This window comes from Staurois parvus, unplaced genomic scaffold (genome assembly GCF_062004578.1).
Source record: "Staurois parvus isolate SC_StPar_1 unplaced genomic scaffold, SC_StPar_1.0 ptg000696l, whole genome shotgun sequence".
NCBI lineage: Eukaryota > Metazoa > Chordata > Amphibia > Anura > Ranidae > Staurois > Staurois parvus.
The window spans coordinates 5,667,270-5,689,501 of NW_028318492.1; the positions used below are offsets into that span (position 1 = coordinate 5,667,270).

General features: G+C 42.3%; 1 protein-coding gene across 1 annotated transcript in view; it reads left to right on the forward strand.

The window, feature by feature from the left end:
• Nucleotides 1–22,232, forward strand: part of CFAP47 (cilia and flagella associated protein 47) — a 772,366-nt gene that overhangs the window by 113,256 nt on the left and 636,878 nt on the right. The window contains exons 23-26 of the mRNA XM_089653003.1: nt 17,546–17,714; nt 19,080–19,180; nt 21,029–21,188; nt 21,343–21,541. Of these exons, the coding sequence (XP_089509129.1) occupies nt 17,546–17,714; nt 19,080–19,180; nt 21,029–21,188; nt 21,343–21,541 (629 nt within the window). The remainder of the gene's footprint in view (nt 1–17,545; nt 17,715–19,079; nt 19,181–21,028; nt 21,189–21,342; nt 21,542–22,232) is intronic.

Below are 22,232 nucleotides of genomic sequence, written 5' to 3' on the forward strand. Positions count from 1 at the left end.
ACCCGGTCTCCAGCACAGTGCTCGAGTGAGCACTGAAGGAACAGAGCAGAGAGCTGTGATTGATGGTCACTGCTCTCCGCTTTGAGAAGTGGTCATGTAATCGCTCATTTTAAAGCCGACATGGGACAGCTGCAGTATCACTGTGAGGTGAGCATGAAAGTTTTTTTGTTTTTTTTAACCGCTAGCCTAAAGGGCACTTATACCCCCTTCCTGCCCAGGACAATTTCCAGCTTTCAGCGCTCTCACACTTTGAATGACAATTGCGTGGTCATGCAACACTGTACCCATATGAAATTTTTTATCATTTTTTTGAGACAGATAGAGCTTTCTTTTGCTGGTATTTAATCACCTCTGGGTTTTTTATTTTTTCTTAAACAAACCAAAAACCACAGAAAATTTTTTTAAAAAAACGTTTTTTCTTAGTTTTTGTTATAACATTTTGTAAATAAGTGATTTTTCTCCTTCACTGATGTGCGCTAATGAGGCTGCAGTGATGGGCACTGATAGGCTACACTGATGGACACTGATAGGTGGCACTGATGAGGAGGAACTGGTAGGTGGCACTAATGGGCATTGACAGGCATCACTGATGGGCACTGAAAGGCAGCACTGATAGGCGGCACTAATAGGCAGCACTGATAGGTGGCACTGACTGGCACTGTTAGGCGGCACTGACTGGCACTGTTAGGCGGCACTGATTGGCACTGATAGGTGGCACTGATGCACACTGATAGTCGGCACTGACTGGCACTGATAGGTGGCACTGACTGGCACTGATAGGTGGCACTGTTTGGCATTGATAGGTGGCACTGACTGGCACTGATGGGTGACACTGAAAGGCAGCTCAGATGGGCACTGATATGTGGCATTGATGTGCACTGATGGGCACTGGCACGTGGCACTGTTCAGCACTGACAGCTGGCACTGATGGACACTGACAGGTGGCACTTCTGGGGCCACACTTATCATCAGGGCACACTGATAATCAGTGCCCTGATGATCAGTGTACATGTCCCCTCCTCGGAATGCCGATTACCAGCTTTCCTCTCCTCTCGAGCTGTCAGCGTGACAGCTCGTGAGGAGAGAAATTCCGATAACCAGCATTTCCCTGTTTACATGTGATCAGCTGTGATTGGACACAGCTGATCACATGACCGAGCCGACATCTTCGGCTCTTTTCCGTGGATCAGTGATCCACTGTGTCTGAGGGACACAGCGCACCCCCGATCGCCGCACTGCGCGCTCCCTGAACCGTGCATGCGCGGTGATAATGGGAGGACATCATATGACATCCTCCCAGAACGAGAGAACCACCTTGCGCCCTCATTTTACTATATGGCGGGCGGGAGGTGGTTAAAGGGTTAGTTCACCTTTACCAAAAAACTGTTTACGCAGATAGTGGGTGCCTGAATGTCTGAAGATAGAGACATACTGTACAGCTTTGGCTAAAGTTGAATAATGCCCTTGTTATAGGTGTAGGCCATTTATGTATCTCCTGAAGCCTTACTGGAATACTCTCAGGACGTTGCTAAATGAGGCCTACTCATTACTGCTCATCTTCTCATCACTGGAGTGAGTTCTCAAATGATGAGCTCAAAACTACTGCATCAGAGAAAATAAAGAGCATGCGAGGGAGTCAGAATCAGAGAAAACAGTCACTCCTGTGATGGTGGAGGTGAGCAGTAACAACCAGGCCTCACTTAGCTATGGCCTGGGAGTATTCCAGGCAAGTTTTGCAAGTTATGTAAAAGGCATACACCTATAGCAAGGACATTATTAAACTTTAGTCAGACCTACAAACACCCCTTACCTGCATAGGCAGTTTTTTTGTAAAGGTGAACTATCCGTTTAAAAACCCTAAATGTATCATTTAAGTATGCCCATGTGAACAAAACCTTACTCCCTGGACTGTATCTATGGAATAGCAGCATTACCACACTAGAATGCCCTTCTTACTGGGCCAAAAACACCCCACTCCCCCTTCTATTACATAAAAGGATGTTGCTTTTTAATGTCTCTTGTTTATTAAAATCATAATTTTACCTAAACCTTGGCTTTAAAGATATTAAGGCTTAAGATGGCTATAGTTGGATTAAAATTTGACTGCTTCAGCAGGGACAGCACAAATTTCGATCCATGTGTGGCTCTCAGATGAACAAAAGTTGATCTACCGAACAACTTCTGTTGAACCTCCCTGTTGGATAAAAGACACTCGATCAGCAATCTTCCCACTATCAGAATACAGTAGTATAAGGGAGGATTACATCGTTCACCTTGAGTGTGTGGATGTGGGAATTGGTTATGTTTTTTTTTTTTGTTCCACCCGAATGGCTGAACGAAAAAAAAATCTCACCTATCTATAGGCATCTCTAAATGGCACATTGTATATCAATGCACTAATAAACCAATCTGTCCCTAACCATATAAACATCTGACCTACTGTATGTATGGCCATCTTTAGATGGCCAATGGCTGCAGTGTGGATCTGTGTATTCTGACAGCAGGAGAGTCTCCCCACTGTCAGAATACAGTAGTGTAAAAGGGAGGATTCCCCTATTCACTTCCAGTGTATGGATGTTGGAATTGGTCACTTTTTTTTGTTCAACCTGCTGAATGAAAAATACAGACCCATGTATGGCTAGCTTTAGATGGCACATTGTATATCAATTCACTAATAAACCAATCTGTCCCTAAGGTGTCCTTAACCATATTGCAAGATATTCTGCCTATAGAGTCAATTGTAATATCCTAGACCTAAATCCTAAATAGTTTTTAATTTTTTTTAGGTGTGCTGTGTGAATGGGAACACAGTATGAGGTTCTCAAACTGGGCTGCAAAGGTGCATGCACTTATAGAAGATAATGTTAATTTCTGTGAATGATGATCTTTTACTTACCTACTACAGACCAATAGTTGACAGTAGGGTTAAATGCGGTCATCAGACAACTGAACAGTAAACGTAAATCCTCACAGAACATGAACCAAATATGAAATGATAGATTTTCACCATCAAAGTCCAATATCAGTTAAATCAGTAGCAATTGTTAGTTACATTTTCCTTTTCGTTGTGTTTTATGCAATTAACTATAGCTTTTGATGTTAGATTGGACTAGTCATACTGCTGAAATGGTAAACACTGGGTGATTAACCAGGGTGAGGAGCCACCCTATAGCAGAATTACTGCTGCAGGGCGGCACAGGTTCATGCAATCATGTGTATATATATGTGATTTTGCAGTTCTAGGTAGGGGGCGCATGCGTGCCACATGTGCGTCCTACCTGCACCATCATTCGCGACCTCGACTGTCATTCACCGGGTCCCATCCGGTGATTACTTGCCGGCACTCGGTGATCGCCGAGTATCTCCGGCGAGGAAAAGACCTGTGTATAAACAACAGAGATCTCTCCCCTGTCAGCTTCTGCCCACTGCACACTTAGTAAAACACACACAGCACACAGTTAACCCTTTGATCACCCCAGATGTTAACCCCTTCCTGCCCAGTGCCATTAGTACAGTGTCAGTGCTTTATATTAGTACTGATCACTGTATTGGTGTCACTGGGGATGTCAGTGACACCAAGTCACTTCCCCCCAGTATCAGAATGCCCACCGCAGTCCCGCTATAAGTCACTGATCGCCGCCATTACTAGTATGTGAAAAAAAAAAATTCCAGTATCGATACCGCCATTTGTAATCGCTATAACTTTCATGTAAACCAATCAATTTACACGCATTAGGATTTTTTTTAGCAAAGACATGTAGCAGAATACATTTTGGCCTAAATTTATGACATTAGATTTTTAAAAATTTTTTACTGTACATGTTTAATAGCAAAAAGTCAAAAATATTGTTTTTTTCTCAAAATTGTCGGTCTTTTTTTGTTTATAGCGCAAAAAATAAAAAATGCACAGTCAATCAAATACCGAAAGAAAGCTCTATTTGTGGGAAAAAAAGGACGTAAATTTCACAACCAATGGCTCTTTACCTCGATCGATGATGGGCTGTGTCCAAGGGACATGCGCAGCTAGAGTGGGAGGAAGTCCTATAACGTTCTTCCAGAACGAGAGAGCCCCGCCCATCCATCATTTCCTTACATGGCAGGCTGGAGATGTTTAAAGTAGCACAGTGCTGAATAGAAACATAATTATTGCTGTGGTCAGCAGGGGACAAAACCTTACGGAGCTCAAGTGATTAAAACAAAATAAAATATGTACACGAAAAAAATTGTACAATACTGGACAGTGCTGTCTAGCATAACTTCTTAAAGCAGAGTTCCAGCCATTTTTGTGTTTATTAAAAGTCAGCAGCTACAAAAACTGTAGCTGCTGACTTTTAATAAACACACACTTACCTGTCCCAGGGTCCAGGGATGTGCTCACCCGTGTCATTCCTTCTCTGCTTCTCTCCACTGTACCATGATCTCAACTGTAGGCACCAGGCTGTGACAGCTTGTGCCTTCACAGCCGGGTGCCCACTGCGCATGCACGAGTCGCACTGCGCCTCCTGATTGGTCTGGCATTTTCCCGGGACCTGTGAAGGTTACCAGGATACTGCAGGAGGAAGGAGGGAGCCAAACTGCCAGCTCACTTCACCGCAGCAAACTGAGCCAGAAGTGGGAGCAGGTACCTGTCAAAACCAGGTACTTGCTCCTCCTGTCAGGGCTCCAGGGTATGACCAGAGGTATGTGAACTGACGCAGGGAAACGCAGGCTTCAGATATGTTATAAACAATATAATTTATTAACACTAACAATACATAAATGCAGTGCAATACTAAAATATAACACAGTGCAAACGAACCAAACCAAACCACCCACAGATAACAATACATACAATGCAAGCGTCGTCAGGCAGGCCGGGTCAATAACAATCGGGCAGGTAGGAACAGGAGGAGCAGGCAGAGAGTAGTCAGGTCACGAGCCGGGTACAGCAACTAACGGGCAGGTAGGTACAGGGGGTCAGGCAGAGAGTGGTCGGGGTCACAAGCCAGGGATCAAACAGGAGAAGTCAGCAGAGGTCCGGATCAGGCAGGGTCAGCAACGAATCAGTCAGACAGGAACAGGGGCCCATAGAAAAGCACACACCAAGGCACAGACTGCAGGTCTGGCCATCCCTTAAATACACCTGCATAATCAGCTTCAGGTGTTTGGCTGACTACAGGGTTGAGTCTCTGATTGCTGAGAGCACCCGCTGGCCAGCCCTGGTAATGCAGCCCACAAGGCAGGTGAGTCCCACCATTGCTGGCAAGTCCATTCCTGACACCTCCCCTAAAGGTGTCAAACATGGCAGTGGAGGGGGAAGGCAAACAAATGGAGCTTCAACTTTTGGGTGGAACTCCTCTTTAAGGAGTGTGGTCAGAGTGGTCAGAGCCTATGTTGAAGGAGTGTGGTCAGTGTCATAAGAGCCTATGTTCAAGGAGTATGGTCAGTGTGTTCAGAGCCTGTGTTCAAGGCATGTGGGCAGTGTGTTGCAGATGTCTTGCCTGCCTCACTTCTTGTCTGCTTTTTGGACTACTAATAAGCATAGCCATAGTGGTGGGTAATTCCCTTCAAACTTGTTATATTGCCTAAAGCTGACCATACATTAAAGTGGTTGTAAAGGCTCAAGGTTTTTTACCTTCATGCATTCAATGCATGAAGGTAAAAAAAGTTTTCTGTGCAGCATCCCCCACTGCCCCCACTAACACTCACCTAAGCACCCTCTCGATCCAGCGATGTGCAGTGGAGTCTTGGATATCCTAGGACTCCCTCTCCTCATTGGCTGAGACAGCAGCAGGAGCCATCTGCTCCCGTTGTTGGCAATCACAGCCAGTGAGCCAATGAGAAGAGAAAGGGGGCGGGGCTGAGCCACAGCTCTGTGTGTGAATGGACACATGGAGCAGTGACTTGGGAACATGCCTGCTCAGGTGCCCACATAGCAAGCTGATTCAAAAGAAACCCAACAGGCTGGTTGTACAGAAGTCGGTCAGTAGATAGGTTGATTACAATTTATCCAGCTGAACTGTCCGAATTTCATTCCATGTATGGCTGGCTCCCCTTACACCCCTGGTAGTCTTTTTATAAGTCTGATTTCAAATTTTACCTGACTGATGTCAGTATACAGACAGATTACAGGTGTAATTGCACTAGCAAAAATGAAAAGTGGATTTGTTTTTTACAGGAATGCTAATGCGAAAAAGTGCTTTTTAGTTATTTACTGAGCACTACATATAGTTCCTTACTGTCAGAAGTACACAATCTATTTTCTAACCTGTGGTGTAGGTGTAGGATTACATAAAGGAAGCTATAGCATAATAAGTGGTAGCTTATTGTGTTGAGTGCAGCACTGATTGGAAAGACCACACAAGTTCCAATTCATGATCAGACATCTGAGGAGTTGTAAGAGGGAGGTACTGAATGCCTTCATATGCATGAGATTAATCTAAGCATGTCCTTGATTTCCTTTTGCTGTAGATAAGGATTAGCTTCCTGGGCCCTTTTCCAGGCACACAGACCTGGAAGAAAGTTTCCAAGTTTTTGTTAAAAAGGTTTTTTGGATATTGAAGTATGGAAACCAAGGTTCTGGTATATAGATATATTTATTTCTTGCTTCTACTGACTTCTTCATTCTCAGCTGTAAAGGTATTAGCTTATTTCACTGATTTAAAATTTTTTGCATGCTGCTATAGACAGTTAACAACAATATACATACACTATATTGCTAAAAGTATTAGGACACCCCTCCAAATCACTGGATTCAGGTGTTCAAATCACCTCCATGACCACAGGTGTATAAAATCAAGCACCTAGACATGCAGACTGCATCTACAAATATTTGTGAAAGAATGGATCGCTCTCAGGAGCTCAGTGAATTCAAGCGTGGTACCGTGATAGGTTGCCACCTGTGCAGTAAGTCCATCCGTGAAATTTCTTTACTTTTAAATATTCCACGGTCAACTGTTAGTGGTATTATAACAAAGTGGAAGCAGCTGAGAACAACAGCAACTCAGCCACAAAGTGGTAGGCCACATAAAATGACATCAGGGTCAGCGCATGCTGAAGCACACAGTGCGCAGAAGTTGCCAACTGTCTGCAGGCTCAATATTATTATTATTATTATTATTATACAGTATTTATAAAGCGCCAATAGTTCGCTCAGCGCTGTACATTACAAAGGGAGACAGAACATGTGACAGAACAATACCAATACAATGCAAAACATGAGGGGATCAAGGGCCCTGCTCTTTCGAGCTTACAATCTAGGAGGGAGGGGGTGGTGGCACAGGAGGAGATAGCTGTGGGGGATGGAGTGGTAGGAAGAGTGGAGGAGGGAGGCAAGTTAGCAGGGGGTGGGGTAGGCTTCCCTGAAGAGATGGGTTTTCAGGGTGCGCCTAAAGGAGAGGAGAGTAGGTGATAATCTGATGGGTTGGGGCAGGGAGTTCCAGAGGATAGGTGACACCCTGGAGAAGTCCTGGAGGCGGGCATGAGAGGAGGAGACCAGGGAACTAGAGAGAAGGAGGTCTTGTGAGGAGCGGAGTGTGCGTGCTGGGCGGTACTTGGATATTAGGTCAGTGATGTAGTTCGGGGCAGTATGGTGGACAGCTTTGTACGTCAGCGTTAGGATTTTGAATTTGATCCGTTGCGCAATCGGAAGCCAGTGGAGGGATTGGCAGAGGGGGGTGGCGGAGACAGAGCGGTTGGAAAGGTGAATGAGTCTGGCAGCCGTGTTCAGGATGGACTGAAGAGGGGATAGCCAGCGGCGAGGCAGGCCAGTGAGGAGGGAGTTGCAGTAGTCGAGTCGTGATATGATGAGGGAGTGGATGAGCTGTTTAGTGGTTTCTGGGGTTAGGAACGTGCGGATTTTGGCGATGTTGCGGAGGTGGAGTCTGCACGAGTTTGTTAAAGATTGGACTTGGGGCTGGAAGGATAGGTTGGAGTCCAGAATGACACCCAGTACTCTGGCCTGCAGGGCGGGTTTGATGGTAGCGTTGTTGGATGTGACGGAGAAATCAATGGGGGGTGGTGTCCAGGCTGGGGGGAAGACAAGAAACTCGGTTTTGGAGAGGTTCAATTTAAGGAAGTGGAGCGACATCCAGTCTGATATGTCGCTCAGTAGGTGTGTGATTCGGGCTGAGACCAAGGGGGTGAGGTGGGGGGTTGAGAGATAGATTTGTGTGTCGTCGGCATAGAGGTGGTAGTTGAAGCCGTGAGAGTGTATGAGTTGGCCAAGGGAGGAGGTATAGATGGAGAAGAGAAGGGGCCCGAGGACAGAGCCTTGAGGGACCCCAACAGAGAGGGGGAGTGAGGGGGAGGTGGTAGCATTATAGGTAACGCTGAAAGAGCGTTGTGACAGGTAGGATGAGATCCAGGAGAGAGCAGAATCTCTGAGGCCGAGGGAGTGTAGTTTTTTGAGGAGGAGGGGGTGGTCGACTGTGTCGAAGGCCGCAGAGAGGTCAAGGAGTAGGAGCACTGAATAGTGTCCATTAGCTTTGGCGGTTAGCAGGTCGTTGGAGAGTTTGAGTAAGGCAGTTTCGGTGGAGTGTAGGGGACGGAAGCCGGACTGTAGGGGATCGAGGAGGTTGTTGTCGTTGAGGTGAGAGCATAGGCGGGTGTAGACTAGGCGCTCGAGGAGTTTAGATGTAAATGGGAGCAGGGAGATGGGTCTGAGGTTGTTCGGGTCATTGGGGTCCAGGGAGGGCTTTTTAAGTATGGGGGTGATGTGTGCATGTTTCAGAGGGGAGGGGAAAGTGCCTGAGGAGAGGGAGAGATTGAAGATGTGGGTGAGGGAGCGTAGGATGGAGGAGGAGGAAGGTCGTAGGAGTTGTGAGGGGATAGGGTCGAGGGGGCAGGTGGTGAGGCGGGCATCAGAGAGGGTCTTGGAGACTTCCTCGATGGTAGTAAGGTCAAAGGTGTGGAGTGTTGGGGGAGCTTCAGTATGAGGAATGTAGGGTGGGGTGGAAGAGGAGGTCACAGCAGTGGTGGGGCCGTGGGAGAGGGGTGATGAGGGGGTAGCTGAGTGAGGGTGAAGGGGGTTGGAGAGAGTTTGAGCAGCGACGAAGTCCCTGCGGGTTATGTCGAGGGGGAAGGGGGATAAGGGGGTAGCTGTGTGAGAGGGGACAGGTTGAGAGGGCGTGTGAGTTGCGACAGGTTGAGAGGGCGTGTGAGTTGCGGCAATGTCCTTGCGAATTGTGTCAATTTTGTTTTTGAAGTGATTGGCAATCTCAAGGGCAGTGAGTGAGGTGCTGGGTGGAGGTGGGGGTGGAGAGAGTAGAGAGTTGAAGGCAGAGAAGAGTCAATAGCTAAAGACCTCCAAACTTCCTGTGACCTTCAGATTAGCACAACAGTAGAGAACTTCATAGAATGGGTTTCCATGGCCAAGCAGCTGCATCCAAGCCTTACATCACCAAGTGCAATGTAAAGTGTCGGATGCAGTGATGTAAAGCACGCCACCACTGGACTCCAGAGCAGTGGAGACGTGTTTTCTGGAGTGATGAATCACACTTCTCTGTCTGGTAATCCGATGGCCGTATCTGGGCTTGGCGGTTGCAAGGAGAACTGTACTTGCCTGACTGCATTGTGCCAAGTGTAAAGTTGGGGGGGGGGGATTATGGTGTGGGGTTGTTTTTCAGGGGTTGGGCTTGGCCCCTTAGTTCCAGTGAAGGGAATTCTTAAGGCGTCAGCAAACCAAGACATTTTGGACAATTTCATGCTCCCAACTTTGTGAGAACAGTTTGGGGATGGTTCCTTCCTGTTCCAGCATGGCTGCTCATCAGTGCACAAAGCAAGGTCCATAAAGACATGGATGAGCAAGTTTGGGGTGGAGGAACTTGACTGGCTTGCACAGAGTTCTGACCTCATAAATTCGCTTCTGGAAGAATGGTCAAACATTCCCATAGACACACTCCTAAACCTTGTGGACAGCCTTCCCAGAAGAGTTGAAGCTGTTATAGCTGAAAAGGGTGGGCCAACTCAATATTGAACCCTGTGGACTAAGACTGGGATGCCATTAAAGTTCATGCGCATGTAAAAACAGGCATCCCAATACTTTTGGCAATATAGTGCACATGTAGGTATTTAAAGTCTTTAGGAGGTAAGGTTGTCCATTAGTGTAACTTCTAAAATCTGATTGAATTTATTGAAGATATTTTAAGGAATATATTACATGGGTTTCCCAAATAACGTCCATGTCAAAGTGCTTCATTTGATACAACCCCACAATTGTAAACATTTTTATATTTTTGACAGCAACATAAAAAGTCCTGAAAAGCACACAAAGTGCCTCATTACTTTACATCACATACTCCATACTGTTCTCTCATTACTTTGATATGCTGTGAAGTGTCTATGCTGATACTTCCTGTGGCCCCACCATGCTGTTCCTAAGCTATCATTTTGTGCTCTCTGGAGACATGCCTAGTGCATCCATGGTGTTACAACTCCTTTATAACGCAGAAATAAAAGGAGACCAGCAGGGAAGATTCTTATGTTCAAAGGCGTTATTATCACATTGTACTTCTGAGGCACAACTGGTTCCTCTTAAAACAGTTTAAATATTTAAGCACTAAATTGTCATTCTTTTCACGCAGATATACTGTGTTCCACACAGAACTAAAGTCACTATAATTTTACTATAATGAACCACGGGAGCCATATCAACTCGAGGTGTAATGAATACAGTTATTAAACGTTATTGTCTCATTAGTATTTATAAGTAGCATCTTAACCTGCAGATATCCTCCTACTATATTCTTTGTTATCATTACATTAAAAATCAGCACAAGGTCGAATGTTAAGCTTCAAATAAGATGTAGCTCTAGAATAATTAAGACTAACTCTTGTTCATTAGCGATAGCTAATTATTATAAAGATGCATTATCAACAGTTTAATTTTAGTAATTCAGTTCTGCGGTTGCAATACTGTTCTGTAAGTTGGTATACAAAACAGGAATATAAAATAGTGGTGATGACTGCTTTTTTTAAAGGTTACAAGTCTCACAATGCATCCTTTTAATATGAAAGAGGCTTTTTGCACATAGAAAGATTTCTCTGGATGGTAATTTACTGTGTTTGGAGGATGGATACAAACACATACTGTATAAGGATTACAGAAAATTGAGAACAGAAAAATTAAGTGTTATAAAGGTATTTAAAGTGGATCATTAAGCTGGAGCGTTGTGGAGACAGTTGCTTTGCTGTAACACTGGTCATTTGTGAAAATAAAATCAGAATTCCCAGTTTACTATTTTTAATTCTCAGTTTTAGGGTATTAAACTATAGAGAATCACATAAAGTGGAACTTCACTCTCAACATTTACTATTTTTAAGAGGACGATGGGAGAAGGGGTTTTCTCAGCTAAGCACAACCTCCTGCCTTCATGCCTGAGCAAAGAATGGGGGAGTTTGCTTTGAATATTAAAAATGAATTAAATAACTTTCTTGGTTTGTGGTGCTCAGATTCTGTGTAGTTCCACATTAAGGAACCAATTATAATAGAGAGCAAGTATCCTTGTCAGCTCTCTGTTGGATACTGCAATTGCATTTTCCAAGTTTTTCCCACGTTCCAGGGAGTTCTCTCTTCTTTATTATTATACAGGTTTTATATAACTCCAACAGTCATTCTGTGCAGCACTTTCAATATAAAAGGATATAGTACAATTTCATTACAATTCAATACAGGAGGGTAGGAGGGCTGTACTTGTTAGTGCTTATAATCTAATAGGGAGGGTCACTACCACAGATAAAACCTATGTGTGGGTCAGTTGATGAAGAAAGTAGAAGTTCAGCTGTTAAGTATAGACAGGAAAGGCTTCCCTGAAGATTTGAGTGTTCACGGATCGTCTAAAGATGGAAAGTGTAGGAGATAGCCAAGCAGATTAAGGTAGAGGTTTCCCAAGGAAGAGAGAGGCTCTGGAGAAGTCCTGGAGGCGAGCATGGGGGGAGGTGATGAGAGCTAGAGATCAGGTAGGAGAGCATTGGATGATTTGGGTAATATTTTGAGACAAGGTTGGTGATGTAGCTTGGGGTAGAGTTGTGCACAGCGAGGGGGTGGGGCCTAACTATGGCGGCGTAGGAGAGCATGGAGTGGGTGCTCTACGTGCTTCTCCACCGCCTTGGATACCTATATTTTGGACACGCAGGGGCCGGGGACCTACCTGAGTGTGGTGGGTCCCGGAGTGGAGACGGTGGTCCCGGGAGCGGTGAGGAGTGGGTGGACCGCGGCATCGGGACGGAACGGAGGCATGCTGGAGACCCGCTGGAGGAAGTGCGGGCTGAGTGCAGGGTTGCCGGGGAGACGAGGAAGCGTGGCTTGATCACGTGCCAGCCGCAGAGAAGCACTGGGTAGTGGAAAAGTCAGCCGGCGTTCAGAGAAGAGAGGAAGATGCCAATTCACCCACCCAAGTTCGCCCCTATTGAATACGGCTAAAGTCTCTCAGCAGTATGCCCCCCCTGAATGGAAGTGACCTATCCACAGGGGAGTGAACCTGACAGATTGAAGAGACCCAGAGGAATCTCCCCCTGAAGAGAGCAACGGAATTGGACAGTTGAGGAATCTGCTGGTGGCTGCGGCTGTCTCATCAGAAGAAGAGCTAGTGGATGGTGAGTGTGAGCAGCCTGGGCTGGCCATTATTATGCAATAGTGACTGTTTGCTGTGTAAAGGGGAAAAGAGGATTTGTGAAAGGGGAATTCCTTGGGGGGTCTGAACGAGACAAGGAGGAATTAAAGCAACCTAGAAGGAGAACTAAGTGGAAAAGTGGACAATAATAAGCTTGGATAAAATTTGGGTTCCTGGCGCTTATTTGTACTATTCCTTGTGGTCCCTTTATTGAAAAAAACAAGACGCATAGAAGAGATGAAGAATAAAAATTTTAAAAATAGTGGGCCAAAGGGGTCTCAAACCGGGATGATAAAAAAAATATGTCTCAAGGAAATGTGACTCCAGATAGGTCTCAAGGTGTTGGTGAAAAAAGTGAACTGGATATGAGTATAGATGGTAGCCCTAGACTCTCCCTGGGAAAGAAATGTAGTAGCCAGCAAGCTACAGAAAATTTGGAGATGAGGGATATTGAAAGTGAACTACAAGTACCAAACAAGAAAGAGATGGCAGACATGTTCAAGAATTTAGAAAAAACAATAAAGCAAGAAATGGCAAATATACGGAGTGATTTGGGGCAGATGCTATTGAGGGTGGAGGAGACAGAGGAAAGAGTTAAAAACCATGCCCAATATATAATAATCTCTGACCTAGAGAAAAGGACAATATATATTAGGAAAGACCAAAAAAAATCGCTTTACAAAATGGAAGTACAAGAAAACAGGGATAGGAGAAATAATCTTAGGGTAAGAGGAGTTCCAGAGTCTGCAAAGGGAGAAGAAACACGAGGCCGGGTCTGTCAAATTTTAAACTCCATAATGGACAGACCAGAAACAGAATTGGTTAACCTGGAAGGTGTTTTCAGGATAGGAAAGATTGAACAAGGAATTGGAAAAGAGAAACCAAGAGATATAATTGTCCAATTCCAGAAGTGGGGAGATAAAGAAGAAATATGGAGAAAGATTAAGGGAAGATCAATTATTAAATATGGAGAAATGAATATACAGATTTTTGCAGACATAACATCAGAGACATTATGGAGAAGATCTCTGAAACCCCTGTTAGAGCAGATGATAAAGCAGAATGTGCACTATAGATGGGGTATTCTGGAGTGTTTAATTGGATGGAAGAATGGAGTTACAGCGTATTTGAGATTCCCCGAGGACTTAAGAGACTTCTGCGACAGACTTGATTTACAAATGATAGAGGTTCCTGGTTGGGAGGTTGAAGAAGGAGATTCTGGAGCTAGAGGGAACGAAGATTGGCAGTTTGCTAGAAGAGGGAGATAGGGAATAGAGGGGGGGGGGGGGGTGATGGGTTTTGTTTTTGTTGCTGTTTTTTTTTTTTTCTCTCCGCCTCTCTCTCTCTCCTCTTCCCTTCTTCTTTTCTTCACTACTTCTTTTCTTCCCTTCTTCTTTTCTTCCCCTCTTCCTTTTTTTTCTCTTCTTTTCCAGGCCTTAAGAGTTGCTGGGACCATATCGAATTGACTAGATAGAATTGGGGTATCTGATGTGGTGGGAAGTAGGGGGGACCATCCATGGGTGGAGTTCAACCCCAAGGTGGTAAATCTATGGTGGGTTTGGACCCTCAAAAGATGTATAGGCAAAATGTAAGCCTAAAAGAAGGGAGGGGTGGGAGGGAGAGGGGGGTAGATTGGAGGGAGGAGGGGTGGCGGTAGGGTATTATGGTTGACAGCCTGTGTGAAGAAAGGAGTAACAAGGGCAGAGAAAGAAGGGGAGAGGAGAAGGTAGAGAGAAAGGAAAATATATAAAGAAAATGGAAGATTTACGGTTTATAACTTATAATGTAAACGGGTTGAATTGTCCAGGAAAAAGGTTTAAATTATTTAAGGAACTACAACATAGAACAGCCTCAGTGGTTTTCCTGCAGGAAACGCATTTTGAATTGAAGTCAAACGTTAAGTTGAACTCTAGATACTGTCCATCATGGTATTATGCAGATTCCCCAATTAAGAGAGCAAAGGGGGTAGCTATAGGATTTGCAAAGAATATAAGGTTTGAGTTGGAGGATAGAAAGACTGATCCAGATGGTAAGTTTTTATTCCTGAAAGGTAAACTACAAGATATTGAATGTACAGTTGCTAACATCTACTGCCCAAATAAGAAGCCGGAGTTATTCTTGAAAAAAGTTTTAAAAAGATTGATGGATTTTAGAAAGGGATATTTGATAGTAGCTGGGGATTTTAACTTATGTATGGACCCACAAATGGATACAACTTCTTCTGCACAAAGGGAGGGGAGTAAGTCCCTAAGATTACTGAGGAAAGTGATAAGGGAGTATCAATTGGTGGACAGTTGGAGAATCATGCACATGAAAGATAGAGACTATTCCTTCTTCTCAAAGGTACATGAGATGTATTCTAGTTTGGACTACGTACTGATAGATCACCGATTAATAGAGTCGTTAGTTAAAGTAACAATAGAGGTAATGTCACTCTCAGATCACGCCCCTGTTGTAATGAAAGTAGGATGGGGAAGGAGGCCTCCAGGAGGGTCGGTATGGAGGTTGAATGAGGCACTTCTAATAGATCAAGAGACCGAGCGGAAGATTGGAGAGGAGATTAGGAGATATTTTGAGGAAAATGAAACAGGAGATGTGTCCGTGGCTACAGTGTGGGAGGCCCATAAGGTATATATGAGGAATCCTTATCGCAATTGGGGCAAGAAAGAAAAGAGAAAGGAGAGAGAAAATGAGTGGGCTCCTAAACGAATTAGCTGAGTTTGAACAGTTGCATAAAAAGAATATAACAAAAGAGATAATGCAGAAAGTAAAAAAAAAGAAAGAAGAATTAGAGAATATGATTGAAGAGGAGAGTCTTTAACGAAGTGTTATGTGAAAGGTATAGATGGGGGTATAGACCAGGAAAGTTTTTAATGAGAGCTTTGAGGAAAAAGAAGAATAGGAATTATATAGATAAAATAAAAAGCCCAAGGGAGAACTGGTTCACTCAACTAGAGATATTGCGAAGGTGTTTAAGGATTATTACAGTAAACTTTAAAATATTGCCCCCCAAGACTTAATAGATAAGGATGGAACAGCAACTATTGAAAAAAGAAAGATATATTTAAAAAATGCAGGTCTACCAAAATTAAATGAAGATCTTTTGAACTCCCTAGATTCTGAAATTACTTATGAAGAAATAAAGATAGCATTAAAAAGCTCCATGACGGGTAAAAGCCCAGGGCCAGATGGATATACTGTTAGATATTATAAAAAATACAGCGAATTGCTAATACCTAAATTGAAGTCCTATTTCAGCGCCTTGTGGGGAGAGATGGATATGAGGCAAGAATCCCTGCAGGCTCAGGTGGTCCTTATTCACAAGGAAGGAAAAGATCCCGCCCAGTGTTCAAGCTATAGACCAATATCATTATTGAATACAGATACGAAGATATATGCAAAGATCTTAGCAAATAGGCTAAAAAAGATTTAATGCCCGAATGGATACATGAAGATCAGGTGGGTTTTGTTCAAGGGAGAGAGGGCAGATACAATGGGTTGAGATCCTTGCTGCTTATTCAGAAAAGTAGAAAGGGAAAAACTCCAGTGGTGGTTATTTCAGGGATTTTTCTCCACAGCAAATACAGGCTTTAGTAAAAGCATGGGAAAGATTTGAATGCTTCCCTACAATATTAAATATGTATGCTGGAGTGATTGCCTGCTTCATCAAAGGCACAGAAAGTGAGGGAAACATCCTCCCTCCTTTGTGGAGACACTTTTTGGAACTATCCAAAGTATTTTTGTTTGGAATTCTAATTTAAAAGTAAATTAAATATTATTTCTGGTTCATTGCGTGACCAAGCAATATATACTGTATAGCGTGGGATTCACAGTTCATGCTGCTTGCACGTGAACTGACAAGAAACATGCTGACAGGATGAAAAAGTAGAATAAACTTCTGTTGTTCCTTCACTCACCAGTCATAGGCTGAGGGCAGGGAGGTGACCTAAAGCAGTCCATAGATTATGCAATTTTCTTTCCTTCCACCACAGGTACAAGAATCCCTCCCGCAGCGCTAATGTGTTCTGCTGGCAGGGAATCTTTCCTGCTGGCAGAACGCAAGTATCACTATAGCTGCCAGAAATGATCGCATGAAAAAAAATCTGACAGGCTGGTTATGCTGAAGTCGATCGATAGATCAACTTCAGTACAAGCAGCCTACTGATTCGATTAATCTATGACTGACTTAACTATACTGCTCAACTGCAGTAGAGAAAAAACAGGCCAAGTTGGCTATGCTATGTGGCAGAACTGTGTAAATGTCAGGACTAGATGGAGAAAAACACAAAACCTAGACATAAAAGGTTTAGGCACATTAGAACCTGTGTGCTGCTTCCTTTGTTGCTGTGCATTGACAGTGCATTTAAAATAAATGGCCTGCCTAAACGCAACACATGTTAACACATTAATGCACTGCAGTGGTATGAATCCAGCCTAAAGGGGTTTTCGCATTCAATATGGGATTTTTTATGATACATCATGGAGAGTGCAAAAGAATCAATGAGACTCCCAAGTTGGAGGAGTGAGATTCCAATGCAAGTTGGGAAGATCTCTGCAGTTTACAGCAGTTTTCGGAAACCAGTGTATAACTCAGCCCCACTAATAAAAGAAAAATGACATGAACTTTCTTTTTAATATTTGTAAATGTGTTTGTGTATGATGTTTGCCCAGTTGCATATTATTTGCTAGGGGGAGTTCATGCCCCACAGGATTTCTTTAATTTGATAGTTTGGCTCGCTCAATTTACTTGTTATAGGTATTGATTATTCAGCTCAGCAGCTTCCATTCATATGCAAAACCTGGGTGCTGAATGAACTGACCATTTAATCAAGTCTTGTTTCATTAGTGTTACTTTTGTACATCTCTTCTTTTCTTATTGTTTTGGCTTTATCTTATTGATGACTTTGGCTCTGAAAATATAAGCAACGACATCACTATGGATTTTTATCCTGCAGGTGGCAGCGTATGACTTCCAGCTTCCCATAAACATAAACTTCACTGGTGGAGTAAGTGATGCTGACAGCTCTGCTTCTGTAACTCCAACCCATTCAGAAAAGCATATTGTTGTTCCCAGGCCTCAAATGGTGGATGTCATCACTCCAGCATGTAAAGTGAATGCTACGGGTATGTCAATAAAATTGTCTTTAATGTACTTACAGACTTAAAATGTCTGCACTTTCAAACAGGAACATGACACTTGAACTTTTGATCTCCTTATTTTGGATGTTGTCACTCTGTGACATGCCAGCTTCTGTATTCAGGGAGCTGTACTTCAAAAGCAGTACGACTTAAATCACATATGCCTCTCGAACTAAATCACATACACCTCCCCTACTAGGTTTCTTAAAGCACAGTATATCTCACACTCTGTTCTTCTAATGCATTCAGAGCTTTAAACATCATTACAATTCAAGCAGGATAACTCATAGGGTTAGCATATAATGTTGTCACGATATAATATTTAAATATAGTGCATTTATTATACTGTGTCATACAACAGTAGATCACGGGTACAACAGGCTTCTGCAGAATCTCAGTATAGCTGTCTGCCCGTACCTCCTATAGGAGGCCAGGAAGATCAATGAACAATGAGAGTGCTCATTAGCGCTCTCGCAGTTCATTGGTAACTACAAGCTGTCTGCTGCGGTTTTAGACGGTAGTTGTAGTTCATTCATTCACATATCGCTGTGAATGAATGACACGGCTGTGAGGGCAGAGCCCCGATTGGCCATGTTCTTTTTAAATTGTGACAGCAGATGTGGGGAGGAGATCCCCCACCCATTGTCACAGCAGGAAATCAGAGGGACACAGGCAGGTGCTCTTTGATGACATGTTACACCCTAAACATTGGTGTAACATGTTACTAAAGGTGATGTATCCTTTAAAGCTGAAATCCAAGCACAAAAACTTTAATTTCACTACATTTTGCAACAGCCACGGGATATAAATCTACTTTGTGTGCAGCAAATGCAGATATTACCTAATGTTAATGACGTAATCACTGGAGTGCACATAGCCTGTTCAGACCTCAGATTTGTGGGAGGGACCAAGCAAGCCCACCCACTAAATGAGGGGATGAATACAAGACCAGTCACCTTGCACAAGGAAAGATAGCAAAAGTGATTGGTCAATACTGTACATGAAGTTCCTGCACAGAGGCAAAGTTTCACAATTAATTATTGCACAGATGTGGAAGAAATACACAAAGGATACCATGATTTAAGTGACAATATACATGTAACTTGTATTTAGAAAATATTTGCTAATTGTGGAGTTCAGCTTTAATTTTTAAGGTCTTTCTAAATTATCCCATAATTAAGCTGGTTTTGCGTATATAAAATATTATTCTGTAAACAGAATATACAGTACAGGTGCAGAGTACATTTTAACCTTTCAGGGATGTTGTTTTGAAATAAATTGATGTAACTTGGTGCTTGCTCTGAATATGAACATGTGTATATTTTGCCTATGAGTCTTTCTTTTTCACAGTTTTACAGACAATACTGCAGTTCTCCACTACAAGGATTTCATTTGAATTGCCATCTGAAGTGTTTAATTTGGGCATTGCAGATGACTCTTTATGCTCACAGGTAATACTCTCATGCACAATATTTGAAGATAAGTAGATTTGGAGCTTAGAGTTATTATAATTCAAACGATATGATGAATTAATAAGAGGTCCCTAAAGCTATAATAGGCCTGATTCATATGGTAATCATGAGATTTGGATATATTAGCCTATATGCAATGGGAGACAAATACTGAAGGTTTGCTATGTATTATATTCCTTGCTACAGACTGAATATTTTAGCTTCTTACTTAGCTGTATAATGTGTATATTTTGAAGAAAGTCTACTGGTAAGATAAAAAAGGTAAACATATACATTTATATAGTAGGATTAAAAATGGATAAGATATCGATGGGATGAATGTTGATCCTTTAAATACCAAATGTATCTATTGTAAGATGCTCATATTCTGCTAGTATGTCTACAGATATTTGAAGTTTTGAATAGGAAAGCTAATAAAATATTAACAGCATACCTTTTGTTGCTTCTTTACAAATGTGAGTAATTAGCAAACATTTACATCTAAACAACTTTACTTGTCAGAATACCAACTGCTGTTATTGTTTTGAAAGTTAACAGATATATGACTATACCAGGGAAACCAAACTACCACTCCAAAGTGAAAACAAGACAGTTTATTGTGCCACAAGCACAAATTATACAAAACATAGTAGTTCTCTAAACCCAGTGGAAACACTTGTGCAATTGTGAGAACCTAGCCTAATATATACAGGTAGATCAGTGTGGCAAGCTATCTAAGCATAGCTATAGGCATAATACAATGGCAAAGACCCTATATTGTTTGCATCGATTTTCAAGCATAAACTAAGATCTCTGTATGGTGTTGTCAGCAAAAAATAAACAATAAAGAGGACTAACTTGAGTATGAACCTGCTGCTCAGTAATCACAGCAAGGATGAGCAGGTGTAGGGCTTTTTTTATCACATTTGATGAAAGGCCTTAGAGCATTTATTGAGTCTAATCCTTCTTCAATCATCATAGTCTAACGGTGTGCATTACATTCATTTTCTTCACTTGTTATGTTTATTCTTTAGCTCCCTCTTCAACTAGTCACAACCATAAGGTGGAATTCTCTAGTTTAGCTGCACAAGCTAGCTCCTAAAGCAACTGTATTTGAGAGGAAACAGGCAGATAAGCATGCATCCCTATGCAATAAATAGACATCCCTAGTAGCCAACCTGTTTTGAGCAAACAGTGATTGGTTGGGAAAACCCAGCCTAGTCAGTTTATATTTCAGTGAGAAATATCAGCCCATAGATGAAAGGTGCCCAGAATCAACCATCATAACTGATGGCCTGAACTGGATTAGAGCAGACAACCACTGGATAATCACACTGGAGTAGGACAGATCGGAATCAGCAATATACAAATTTCTTGAGTCATTTAGACTGAAACTGTTTCTGGGTCGGGTTTTTTCTCTGTCTGTTTCTTGTTATTTTGTAGGATGTTTCTGTGGACCTTGCATTGTATTCATTTTTATGGAAACCTGCACTTGAGAGAAATGTGTTAAAACAGAAGGCTGTTATTGCTCATTTCTTCTTAAAACTGTTGTGTGCCAGGCTGTCTCTGGTTTCAGTGATATGAGTTCTGACCCAGAAGAAACATGCAGCATATATAACAGAACTTCTCATATACATACATTTTCCATTCGACGGACATGTTAGTCAGCTAACTGGCAACATCAAAAGAAGAGCTCAGCTATATCAGCCTTTGCATTTCTTGTAATGATTTTGTTTTTACAATAATGTATGATATATTGGCAGTATTTTTAAAGAAAGACTAATAATCCACAGCACCTGAACCAATATACTGTTTGCTAATATATCTGTGCTCAAATAACTCCTCTAGGCATTTCAACTAAGCAACGTTTCAAAGCAAAAGCTGGCATGGAGGTTGAACCTTGATCAGAATGTGGAACTGATTAAGAATGGAATTTTTAGGTTCAGCAAACGATTTGGTGTACTGGAACCAGGAGAATGTACAAGTATCAATATTATCTTTTGTCCAGGCAAGTATGTAGAACAGCATTTTGTTAACATGCATTGTATAAAAACAATCGTGGTACAATTATTTCTATTGCCATAAATGGAAAATTCTATTTCATTAAAAATTAGTTAAAATGTATTATTACCTCTCATTTTTATATTTCCAATTCTTAACAGCTGGACCAGGGAACTATGCTGCTGAAATACCTGTGATTCTGAATGACAATCCAGACAGTATTTACACTCCGCTCTCTTTGTTTGGAACCTCTAGAAAACCAAAATTAACTTTTGACCCACCACTTGTCATACTTACTCCAGTGCCCTTGGACACAGAAGTTCAAGCAATTGTTGAAATAACACCTACAGATTATTACAGGTATATTTACCTATGGTATATTAAACTATTAATACTACTAAACATGTTTTATACTGTATGTGAACATAACAAAAATTGTTTTGGAATTGCAAGTCACTAAATACAGAAATATGTTTTACAAACAGATGCAGGTTTGTTAGAACAACTGTACACAAAAATGTAAATGTATTTCTTTAAATATCCCAGTAAAGTAAATTAAAATTTACAGAAGTTTACCTTTAACATACCACAAGCATCATATTTTCACTAATGAATATCTAGTGATCCTGCCAATCAAAGAGCCTTTCTTTTGTAGGGTAACAATGCTGAACTCTCTGCTCACCGCAGTGCTGTCACCCTGCACAGCTGCATCTTTTTGCATGTTGAGCATTATCAGGAATGACACTACCGATATTACTTCCCTCCCTACCAATCAGTGCAGGATTAATGATCCAAGAGGTTGCCATCTAAAAGAAATGACATAGGGCACCCCCCCCCCCCCCCTTGGATTGTGCCTCTTTGCTCTGTAACTGAAGTCCTCACTGGAAGTCAATGACATGAGTTCTTTGCTCCTAGAGTAAGTGAGTAAAAAAAAAAAACAACAACCACAAGGAATGCATCTAAAGGGTGGGCAACACATTTAATAATATATAGCAAGAGAGAGACTGTAAGATATGTAAATGTTAGCATGTAAAATCACCTGTAGAAATTA